The following is a 13,001-nucleotide window of genomic DNA, read 5'->3' as shown; positions in this document are numbered from 1 at the left end:
CTTAATTGAGGCAAGTGAGGCCTGCAGTTCTTTAGATGTTGTTCTGGGTTTGTTTATGACTTCCTGGATGAGTCGTCGTTGCGCTCTTGGAGTAATTTTGGTAGGCCGGCCGCTCCTGGGATGGTTCACCATTGTTCCAAGTTTTCTCCATTTGTGGATAATGGCTCTGACCGAAGTTCGCTGGAGTCCCAAAGCTTTAGAAATGGCTTGATAACCCTTTCCAGACTGATACATGTCAACTATTGTGTTTCTCATCTGTTCTTGAATTTCTTTAGATGATTTCTCAGCATGATGTGTTGCTCTTTAAGCATGCTTCACTTTGTCAGACAGGTTCTATTGAAGTGATTTCTTGATTCAACAGGTCTGGCAGTAATCAGGCCTGGGTGTGGTTAGTGAAATTTAACTCAGCTTTCTAAAATAATGTGCTTAATCACAGTTATTTCATGATTTAACTGGAGGGGGCAAATAATTTTTTCACGTATGTTTGGACAGCTTTTTTCCCTTAATAAATAAAATCATAATTTTAAAACAGCATTTTGTATATACTTGCATTATCTTTGTGTAATATTAACATTTGTTTGATGATCTGAATCTTTTAAGTGTGACAAATATGCAAAAAATAAAAAAAACAGGAAGGGGCAAAAAGCTTTTCAAGCACTGCATTTGTTTATCTATGGTCGCTTTAATGGCATACGAGTTTAACTGAAGAATTTAAATATTAGATACTAAAATCACTGACGAGTCAAAAATATTTTAGATTTCTGTATGGATGCAGCAAGAGTCAACACGAAGTTTCTTGAAACAGACTTATCACTAAAGTGGTGTCTTTGGCGACCCTTGTTTCCGGCGCAAAAGACTGAGGGAGCTGTATAAGGGATGCTAAAGTGAAGATAATTTCTATGGTCTCTCAGACTACGAAGACCTCTTATAATAACATATGCTAAATGGAAAATTGCTGTTGTTGTTTCACAGTTGTTTTTATCCAGATAAATGCATATGTGTGCCTATTTAAGGAAATAGTTTTATATTTACGTGTTATTTTTTGTTTGTCATTTCTGTTTTTTTATTTCGTCGACAAATTCCAGCTGCTTTATTCCTCCAGTGAGAAATTTAAAAATCCATTTCCAATAAATAAACAAACAAACAAAGATTTTAAGAATTTCAAAGCAAAAAGGTTTTATTCTTCTGTTGATTCACAATAAAATGTTATGATTATGCTTCCTTCAGGAACATTCATTTTGCCATTAATAATTAACACACAGTGTTTACGATTTCTTTGCACAGACCAAATGAAATCAAGTCAATTGTGCAAACCTCACATTTTAACCCTTGGGGTTTACAATTTTGTTGATTACAACCCATAGTATTTAAACCCCCAGCGAGGATTGCATAACGTTATGTTCATAGAAGACAGCATGGTCTGTGCTCGCTGGCTTTCTTTCATTTACAAAGTAGCCACATTTCCTTCAATTCTTTACATCTAGCCTAATCTCCATCACAGGCTTTACATTTGAACTAAAACCTACTATGACAAATAAATAACATGCAAAGTTAATTATCAACAATTTCCCCGAAGACTTCTGTTGCTTGTTTGGTCACCACGGTCTCCACATGTCCACAGCTGCCTGTGGCACAGGCTGAGGTTGACTGGGAGCTGCCGCGGTACTGATGGAGTGGTTCTCCGTTGCAGAGCTGCTGTTCCTCAAGCTCACAAGTCGCTGGTGCATTTGTGAAATCATTCTGGAGTTCTGAGCACAGCAGTTCTGGCAGGAAGACGTCGCAGACACCATCGAGTGCTGGAGGAACTCGTTGACGCGCTGCCGGGTTTCTGTTTCGAGGTTAGACTGCGGCAGCATCGCAGAGATGCGCTGCAAGCAGGCTTTATATCCCTCTTTATAGCTGTCTGTTTGACCTTTGGAGAGAGAGAAAAATAGTAAATACATTTGGACCAGTTAAAATAAATACAGTTGCCAATTAGACTCTGAAAATGGTGAAAACAAAAGTAAATGAAATCACTCACCTTTAGCTGATGAGGAAGGCAGATCTCTGAGGAACCGCACAGTCATATCGAGAATGTCAGCTTTCTCCAGCTTTGAATAGCGTGAAGCCTAAAACATTGAAAGTGATTGACACATTAGGGTATTGTTCAGACACTGACATAGGCTGTATGACCATGCAAGTACCAAAGATACTTACGTCTTTGCCGAACAGAGGGAGTATAAGTGTTTTTAAGTGATTGAGGCTCTCGTTAATGCGAGCCCGCCTTCTTTTTTCCATCAGTGGCTTGAGAGTCTGGAAAAAGACAGAAATCGGTTAATGTGAGTGTGAGTTTATAGATACCGCAAGCACAACCGATAAATTGGTTCAGGGGTGTTCAAAGGGAGCCAAAATCATCCTCACCTTTCTCAATTCATGTGCCTCTTTTCTCTGAGCCACAGTCATTCGAGAACCGAATGCGTGGGAATGAGCTTCGGTAATAATGTTTGGAGTCATGATTTGATCGGGAGCTGTCTCTAGATGTGCTCTTGAGAGAGGAGCAGAGAGTTTTGTGGTCAGGGTGTGTGAGGGGGTCTTTTATAGGGCCCTTTGGCGTGGAGGGAGGGCTTCTATTCTATTGTGCCTTCGGTTGGACGCAGAGGGGGATGCCAAAGGGAGAAGATCTGATCTGACTGTCCCAAAAGTTACCATCTGTTGATTGATGTCAGTATCATCCAAAACCGCTGGTATGCGCATGTGACTGATATTTTTATTGTCTCGAAGACCTCCACATGTGTTTTATAAAATATATAGGCCTACATATAGACATATAGGCCTACACAATAAAATGTGGAAGTTAAAGCACAATAATTTACAAAATGCAAGTTCATTTTCCATTTCGCATTTTGGTTTCATGTTGTTGTATTTTTTGCTACAAGGCATTTAAAGTTGTGGGTTACTTTAACTTGTCTTTGTTTTATTACAATTTGTGCTTTAAGAGATTTTATTTCACAAGCAAAACAGCCATATATTGGACATCTATATAAATAATACAGAGCATGAAGACCGCGCGATAATGAACCAAGCCACGCTATACTGTCAACATCTGCTTACATTCGGACCATGTTCGATATATAGCCTACGTTCTTATTACTCCAAAATATAGCAAAACCATGCATGCAAAATTATGTAGACTGTATTTAAGTTCATATTAAGCAAGAGTATGGAGGTTTGGAATACAACATAATTAAAAAAAACAAATCCCCAATATATAAAAGATAAGGCTAGAAATTAAAATAAAAAGTGTAGGTTTAGAAATAAGGTTGCATTTATATAGAAAGGAGGTTAAACCGCTTTTGCATGTTTCTTTTCCTAAACATTTCTTACTGTTTTTCTTTCTTCTATTTGTATTTTCCAGTGACCAGACATTTTAGTTGTTCGGTGGTTCTATTAAACACCTTGTTTCAAATCAGCGGTGATCTCACGCGTCGGACACGCGCCGTTACAATGTAACAGATGGATGTCTGTTCTACCAATCACACCAAAGCGCGCCACTCATTTGAAAACCAACCCCCTCAAGTCAAGACTGCCAAACTCTTCAGTAACCTGTTTGCTATATTATCGTCCTATCACGTTGCTTCGTTTATAGCGTGTCTTTCCAAACTATTGGCGTCTGTGTCTGAGCCATTTGACCGAATATGGCAATAAAGCATCACGGACTGACGCAAAAAAAAACTGTATCATTTTTCTTCTATCTCTTTGTTTAATTCTGGGTTCTGAGGGGGTTGGGGATGGGGGACGTATGGAATAGGGTGACACACACACACACACAAATTTAATCTGACAATCATATAGGCCTACCACCATCAAAAATGCATGTCGACAGTTTTTGCCTTCTCTGTTGGTGTGCTGTTGTCTGAGGTGTTGCAGTCAAACTGATTGGTGAAACTAAAAGTGTGTAATAAAATTAAATAACGTGTTTACTTTTTACACGGTATGCAAGTTATAAGAGTAAAAACTCTTGATTGAGTTAAAGAGCTTTTGAATGTTCAATGGACCAGGCACGCGTCAAAGTCTCCAAGAGCGCATCAATTAACCGCCAATGTAGGCTTGTGCTGGTCATGTCCAAAAAATAAAATAAAATAAAATAAAATAAAATAAAAAATAAAAATAGCCAAGTGTTGTCTTAGTGTGAACTCATGGTTCATTAGACTGATAATCATGACACACATTCAATGAATTGCAGGCCAAACTTGCTTATAAATTATTAGTTAATCTGAAAGACAAGTCTTTCACAAAAGACAATTGCAAGGGTAGGCTACAGATGATCAGAGTCCTCATTTTCTGTTTGACAGTGCTGACCATGAGGTGTGCTTTATTCCTCCTTAGCTGTTGATTTAGACCCTATCTTTAATGTTTTGTAATAAATTGGAGAATTACAGTCTCCATCTAACACTAACATTTAAATTCTGTATGAACTTCTTAGTGCGGAATGAATGAGCAGCCTCACACTGATGCTGCGGCAGCAGATCGAGTCTATTTGTTTATCTATGCGTATAGTCGCTTTTATGGCAGGCGAATTTAACTGAATAATTTTAAATATTTAAATAAAAAATATATCTGTATGAATGCAGCAAGAGTCAACGCGATTGTTGCAATTGGCTAATGATTTAAAGTTTATTTAAAGATTAATCTTAATGCATATATAATAATTCCTTATGTTTCTGAGTATAGTCTCTCAAATCTGATTATTCTCCGGTTCAAATACATCGTGGTTTCTACAACAATCTTGAAAAAAAAGAAAAAATATGCAGTGCTGTACAGCGTCAGCACTATTCTTTAGAACTAATCAACAGTGCTTGCTCTGGAAACTTAAAAGAAGCAATGTGTTTTACGTTTTACACATGAACGTTTAGTATTAAGTATTCATAAAGACGTTTTAAAGTATTTTAACAATGATTCATATGATATAGGTCAGTTAAGATAGAATTCTAGTTAAAAGTATGATGGTGATTTGAAATCCTCTTCGCTCAGAGGTTTTCTGTCTCATTTGTCTTTATGAGCAAATACAATATTACCAGACAAACATGAATATGAAAGCACATTGAGCAGTAAAATGCCAAGGCTCTTATTTTTTGGCGAGCTCCTCTATTCGTTTATAAGCCACTTAACATTTAGAAATTTTACAAATGCACTTTTTAGAGTGAGGGTCTTTTTATTAGCCTATTGTGATGCATGCTTTCATATACGAATCAATTTATATTATCTAAATATACGTATTGCTTGCTAATGTCATTTATGGTGACTTTTGTGTCTTGACATGAAAAATGTAATTGAAAAATGTAAGTTTATAATCAGGTGATGAGATTATGATTTGTGTTTAATAATCTAATTCATCCTCAAAACAATCACTTCTGAAGATATAGGGAAATGTTAGAAAACTAACAGTGCACAACATTATTTTGTAAAGCTTATGCGTCAATGAACATTGTGGATTAAATCATATACTGTTTATTTCACCTGAAAAACATGCAAACGCGGCAGACAGATATAATAAAGCCCAAATAAAGTAAGCTTCCCAAGCCAAAACCAACGCTGCTGGCAAACAGCTGTTGACATGTAGTATTGCATAGCCTTACTATGCTGCTACGTAATTCGTGTTGTTAGGAACTTAAAACCAAATGAGTGCATGTGGAATGGATGGGCGGACATGCGGGGTTGCGCAAAGCTGCGCGTCTCTCTCAGCATCACGCTGATACTGCAGACCAAATTTGTTTGTCTGTGCAAGCGTAGTCGTTTTAATTCGTTGAGTCTAAAAGTTCAAATATAATAGTAAATTGACTAAAATCATTTGTGAGTCATTTTAAATTTAAGCTAGCCTATCAATGGAGCAAGAGTCTTCGAAATGATCGCACATGTCTTTCTTCTGCAGACTAATGTTGATGCAGAAACCAATCTTGGTAACACTTTACAATAATGTTCATTAGTTAATATTAGTTAACTACATAAGTTAACATGAACTAATAATGAACAATACTTATTGCTATAGCATTTATTAGGCTATTCTTAGTTAATGTTAATTTCAGCATTTACTAATGCATTATTAATAACACGTTGTGTTTGTTATCATTAATGCACTGTAAATTAACATGAACAATGAACGACTGTATGTTCATTAACTAACATCAATAAAGGTTAATAAACGGTGTAATAAATGTAGTGTTCATTGTTCGTTCATGTTAGTTAATACATTAAATATAATGTTAACAAATTACACCTTGTTGTATAGTGTTACCCAAATCTTAATGCTTATGTCACAGTTCTTTATCAAACCTGCTTCTATTTCAAACACATGTAAAATTGTAAAAATCCCGTAGAATTTCCTGCTACAAAGAACATTTAGAATTGCAACAGTGCAAATGTAGCTATTTCAAAAGTGTTTGCAACCATCAAAACCCAGAAAAAAAGCTGAAAGATGAGCATTACGCGTCTATCAGCCAAACAATTAGGCTACATCCAGATGAATCTCAACCCAAATATTGCAAAAGCCATCAATAATATATCCAGCACAAACAACATTCAGTCTTAATTCAAATACCAAGCTAAAAGCCAAGCCATGAATGTACATCTGGTGATGGAACTTCTCACACAAAGACTTGTTTTTCCCCTAGGGTGATTAGCCCATGGTGCGCGTATTTGTGACGTAGCAGTACGTGAAAAGCTTCCCCGTTTTAATATTGTGAGTGAGAACTGCATCTGCACAGTCTGTTAGATGGACGGTAGATGTAAGGAGTGCATGTTTCAAGCGCGTCTTCTTAAACTAGGATATATGATTTTAGCAACCTCCTCAGCCCCAAAAGAAAATACCAGGGACAAAGGTGCGTTTTGTGTAAATGTGCGCACGGGGCCCTTAGGGTCCCCGCTCGCGCTAGGCACGAGAACGGCACGAGCCATGGGGACAAAAGGCCAGATGGCTGTGCAATTATAATGAATTATATACGAAAGGGCTGAATTTTACATTATGGATCATATTTAAAATCTGATTTTTAAATATAGGAGTAGCCTAGGCTATAGCCTATGTTTTTATAGTTCAATGATACGAATAACTGCTAAATTGTACAAATTGTGTACTTAAAAATGCATTGTTCAGTTCTAGCGCTAGACACTACATGAGTTTGATAGCATGGCGAGCTCAGAAAGGGCGGACACCCTCCACGCCCACAAAACGCGTGCCTCCTCTTCATTCGAGATCAGGCTTTCTGAGTAAATGGGCGCTCAATACAAGTGCACGACTGAGCGTTAACAACACGCTTGCATCCAGAGGCTTCAGCACAACCTGTATAATGTTTTCGTATTTGACAGCAGGTACGTTACAGCACGGGTAAGCGTTTTCATCCTCAATTCAATTACAGTTTTTTTTAATAAGAGAGGAAACTTGCTAATACGCTACTGCAGTACTTTAACCTTCGTTTCAGTTTTCAGATTGTTGTCATTTGACAATAAAATGCTTTGTCTGATAACCTAAAATGTGTTTCACGAGTAGCATCTTAATTAACTGATTTTAGTAAAAATGTTTAATTTGAGTTTCTCTGGCGTAATCTTCCGGTCTCATGAAAATGCGTATAAATAGTACGCCAAATAAAAACAGAAAATCGTGGTATTGATTTGCAAAATTGACTTTGGCGTGCATATGATACGCACGTGTTTTGCGTGCATATAATTCGCAGTTTTCTCGTGCATATGATACACATACCCCACAACCCCAATCCTACCCATTGCATATTATATGCACGCCAAAGTCAATGGCTGCGTACGCCAAATCAAAACATAAACTCGTGCTATTGATACGCACTTTCATGAGATCAGGTTGTTTAGAAGCCACAGCGTCCAACGACTGTAAATACTAAACTTGTTCATGTAAATTGTTTGTATATAATGTACATAATACCATGAACGTTTAATAGAAACGTATGGACAGATTTCAATGATCATTCATCATAATCTCAAATCGTAGCCAAAATTATAGGCTAATTATAATCTCTTTGTCATAAACACATCACCATTGTTGTCTTGTGTGACCATTGTCTTGTGAGATCATGACATTCTCATCTACTCAATCTAAAAAGTATTATATATAGTTATGCTTTACTTTGAAAACATTTAATATTCCAACACATTACTCGCGGATCGATTTAAACGTTACTGAACAATGTTGCATGCATGGGATTTTATCAGGATCAAGTATTTTAATCTTTGATTATTACAGTGTTAAACAGCATAAAACATAGTAATTTTTTTCAAAATTAGTTATGTTAGCGTGTAATAAGTATTAGTTATGTTAAGCAAAAAACAATTTGCTATCTAGTTTCAATGTAAGACTTAAAATTCTGCATGTAAAACTGTCTTTATAACCTTGCTGCCTTAAAGAGTTTAAAGCCATGTTTTTTCTGTGTTTTGAAGAGACCGCCTCTAACTTATGCAGGGTCATAGAAGTCAGAAGCATCTATTTGTATCTCTGGATTTCAATTGAATTACCAGGACACTGTTAAGAATTTACTGTATGAAAGTGCTCTTTTAGTTTCTTTTAAAACAAAAGCATTCCTGTTTTGGGGGCTGTAGTCACGTGGGAAGCAGTTCCATAAAGCATCCTAAACTTAGGGAAATTTTATTGGCTGTTTCCCAATAGAAATCATAACTTAAGTAATGCTATAACATATGGGTGTTTAAGTGCATCGTTTGTGGCCCGCAGCCCCCCCCCCCCCCCCCCCCCCAAACTTTTGCCTTAATGATGATTAGATGATCACTGTTTTGGATAGCCGCATTTAATTTGAGAAAACATGTACAAGATGATGCATTTGGTGTGTGGTACAGTCAACAGTCACTAGCGCGTGCAGTAGCAGCAGCAGCAGCAGCAGCGGCAGCCTCCCCCGGGTCCTAATGCCCGTCAAGTAAGGCGTTGTATTTACATAGGTGGCGATGTTGGCCTACTTGTAACTAAATGAAAGTAAAATACACAAATATCACTAAGAAACTTGTGTTTCTGAATAAATAAAGCACAATAATGTCATAAAATCATGAGTATGTTTTAATGCAAAGATCAGAAACTATAGCTTACATTATTAAAATAAATCACAAACATGACGCTTGTAAATTAAATCATTTTATATACAGATTTATTAATTAATGTGTAATATGTATTTTTAAAACGAATCATGAGCTCTAAAAGATTTTCAAAATTTTTACAACTCTTGCCTTAGACCAGTGGTTCCCAACCGTAGTCCTGGAGGTGCCCCAACACTGCTCATTTTGCATATCTTCTTTCTCTGACACACCAATTTCAACTCTATGAGCTGATGACCTGAATCAGGTGTGTTTGATTAAGGAGACATGCAAAATGTGCAGTGTTGGGGCGCCTCCAGGACCAGGCTTGGGAACCACTGCCTTAGACCATCTACAAATGTTAAATCTTAAAATAATATTTTAAGGTTGCCACTGCATCTTTCTGAAAAAAAATGCAGCGATTGATATATAGCTGATTTATAATTATTTTCAAAGCTTTCAATGTACTGTCATTATAAAAGAACTTCATTATTATTTAATTCTAACAAATTAAAAATAATTATATTTAAAATTTCAGCACAGGAGAGACTTGGTGTTGTTTCCAAACAAAAATAAATATATCGGTATAGGCATCGGCTATCGGACAAAATGAGTTGAAAAATATCGGATATTGGGCAAAAATCCAAAATATTGTGCATCCCTAATCTAAACTTAATTAAGGTATGACAAGCCAGACTAGGTTGCTCCTTGAGGTAACTATCATATAGCCTAATATAAATACAGTAACTTGTATTATAGCTATATACATATAAACCTGTTCGACTACTATCCAAACAGTGATCAAATAGATGAATAAAGAAGGTCATATGTGTACATATAAACACAGACACAAACTCTTGGCTGAACCGGCGCTAATGAATGGCACACGCAGTGTAGCAGATGGGTTTAGCCCGCAATGTGTGAAGGAACGGCAGATAAACAACCTGCGCAGGAATTTTGAGATGGAGCAGAAAATCGCACTACCAAAATATACTTTAGGTAATATAATACACAATAATACAAAATAAAATATAATTAATAACTATATATGTATATATATAGCCTGTATATGGTTTAATAAACCATCATCAACACGCGCTAACACTTTGCATCAATGTTAAAATAAAAGGAAAGAAAGAAAGAAAGTTTTCAGTGCATGCAGGAGAAGTTGCATGCATTGCATAGCTTTTCAATTATTAGTTGTCATGAAATACTCTAGTAGGTCTATCCTTCATAAAAATAAACTTGGTAATCAGAGTGTGGTTTATGTGATGCACGTTAATGTGTGTCAATGTGCAGATTGCGCATACCAAAGTGCACTGTCTGATTTTCCCACTCTTTGTGGATGAGGTTAAACAATATCTGCGAACAGTCTCATGTGGTTTTGGCAGCAGATGGCCACTACAATGGAGTTTCGGTTGGCCTAATTGGAGGGAAATTTGAATAACTGTCACACGCTCGACGCGTGCAGTTTAAACGCCACTTTTCCCAGGCTCCCATGCTCTCTTCCTTTCAGGGAATGACCGTTAGATTATCTGTCTGAATTGCATTTGGTAGCCTACTTCACACGAGTAATTTGTGAGGAATTTGAATATATCCGTTAGACAAAGATGAGACAAAGCTCATTTAACTGTTGGCGTGACCTAGATCTTTGATGACACAAAGATGTTGACAGCATGATGTTAAATCATAAATGAAAGTGAACAAGAAAACGCGGGTCACAGAAACACCCCATTTAAAATATGCATTCGAAAATAATTGTGACAAGTAAATAGGTCTGTTGCGCATATGGAGTCACTGGGTGTTGCGTATCGGTTACATAAAAAGAAGGCTAGAACATTAAAAATACGCAAAAGTTCTTTCTACCCCCACCCCCCACCCTTAATTTCCTAAAAGCAAAATCTAAGTACAATATCGGAAGTTAAATAGCTTCGGGTCACTCGTACATCCACTGGGACAAATTAGATTGTCTCCCGTTTTCAGAGTTTAAAACAAGGAACACCAAGTAAACGTTATGGATACATTTTGCAGGGCAGAAACGTAGAAACGTTTTCTATTAAACCTTTTCAAATTGCCATTTGCTAATTTAGCTGTCATAGCACAGAAAAAGAAAGAAAGAAAGAAAGAAAGAAAGAAAGAAAGAAAGAAAGAAAGAAAGAAAGAAAGAAAGAAAAAACAGGGCCAACCTGGGACAACAAACCCTCCAAGGTAAACATGTCCCAGAATGAATAATGCATTTTTACAGAATGTATAAATTACATTTTATATAATTCGTATTAATGTATTTATTACATTTACATTTAGGCATTTACCCGACGATTTTATCCAAAGCTTACAAATGAGGACAACAGAAGCAATCAAAACAACAAAAGAGCAATAATATGCAAGTGCTATGACAAGTCTTGGTTAGCCTAAGGCAGTGTAGCAAGGTTTTTATTTATTTATAAAGAAAACAAGTACACAGAATAGAAAAAGAATAGAGAATACTAGTGTTAGAGGCTCTATTTTTTAAATAAAAAGAAAGCAAGTATTGTAAAGAGTGCAAGTGTTAAAGGATGAAGTGTTTATTTTTAAAAATAAATAAACAAAAAGAAAACGAGTAGATAGAATAGAAATAGAATAGAGAGTGCTAGTGTTAGAGGGTCAAGTATAGATGGAAGAGATGTGTTTTTAGTCGTTTCTTGAAGATGGCTAAAGACTCAGCTGCTCGGATTGAGTTGGTAGGACATTCCACCAGAAGGGAACAGTTAATGTAAAAGTCCGTGAAAGTGATTTTGTGCCTTTTGGGATGCACTATAATGCATCGTTCACTTGCAGAATGCAAGCATAGATGGCACATATAAGTCTAAAGCAGTGAATTGAGGTAAAGGGGTGCAGAGCCAGTGGTTGATAAGGCAAACATCAATGCCTTGAATTTTATTAGTGTAGCTATAAATGTAAAAAACAATAATGCCATTAATGAAAGCTATTTATTAAACCACAATCTATGTAAAATGATGCATTTAAAGAATTTAGGTCAACTCAAATAACAGAATCACATTATGAATTATAAATTAATCTTTTCTATTTTTATTTAAAAGTAAACAAACTCATTATAGCAAAACAATGGTTTGAGATTTAATGATTCCAAACAAGATTAAAATTAATGATTGAATGAAAGATATTTGAAATTCATTACAGAGCGCTACTGAAGAGCAGAAGCTGGTTTGCGCCCGGCCGGATGTGCTTTTATGCTTTCTGGTGCTTACGTCACCCTGCTCGTGACGTCTCGCTGCTCCATTGGACGGATTTGACACGTGCTTCAGAACGCGGTCACACAAGGGCGTTCCCAAAGCGACTCGACGCAGCTCGAGTTCCTGAAGGGGAAAGGTTCTTCTATGGCATCGTGAAGCACCTTTATTTTTTAAGAGTGTAAGGATTCAAAAAGCACTTAATCCTTTATCTTTTAGTAGTCCTGATTCGAATGAACCTTTGTCTTTTGGTATTATAATGAAATACTTAAAAAATATTCTGCAGATTTGCTAGAATTTTGTTTTGATAATTTTTTTTAAAATTTGATTAAAATGAAATTAAATATACGTGTTAAAGTAACATTAATATTGTTCTAGGTCTAGTGGTACACCTCACCTCATCATTTCAAAAAAGTGTTTGTCATAATGAACAAGTAACTAGAGCTCCTGCTGTTGTCCTTTTTTCCTTCTGTGCACATGCAGTAGTGGAAGTTATCTCTGCCATCAATGGGGAGCGCGACGTCTACAGCAGGGCTTCACGTTACATTATTGTGTTTCATACCTGCACTGCAAGTTGAATGACTACAAAAACTTTGGCCAGTTAAATAGGATCCAGCAGAGACTCGGCTGCATATGTACTGAAAATGATTCAAATTTTGTCTCATACTGTATAAATAAATCTGTTAAAATACACCC

General features: G+C 36.5%; 1 protein-coding gene across 1 annotated transcript; it reads right to left on the bottom strand.

Moving 5' to 3' along the window:
* Positions 1 to 1,735: 1,735 nt before the first annotated feature.
* On the bottom strand, positions 1,736 to 2,493 carry hes2.1 (hes family bHLH transcription factor 2, tandem duplicate 1). Its single transcript, XM_071582413.1, is given in 5 exon segments — positions 1,736 to 1,795; positions 1,797 to 1,912; positions 2,021 to 2,108; positions 2,197 to 2,292; positions 2,401 to 2,493. Coding segments are annotated over 5 exon segments (453 nt in total).
* Between the last annotated feature and the right edge of the window lie 10,508 nt (positions 2,494 to 13,001).

The sequence above is a fragment of the Sinocyclocheilus grahami genome, unplaced genomic scaffold (assembly GCF_001515645.1).
Source record: "Sinocyclocheilus grahami isolate Dianchi unplaced genomic scaffold, SAMN03320097.WGS_v1.1 scaffold208.1, whole genome shotgun sequence".
Lineage (NCBI taxonomy): Eukaryota > Metazoa > Chordata > Actinopteri > Cypriniformes > Cyprinidae > Sinocyclocheilus > Sinocyclocheilus grahami.
The sequence above is the reverse complement of the archived record's forward strand: the minus strand, read 5'-3'. Positions and strand labels throughout refer to the sequence as shown.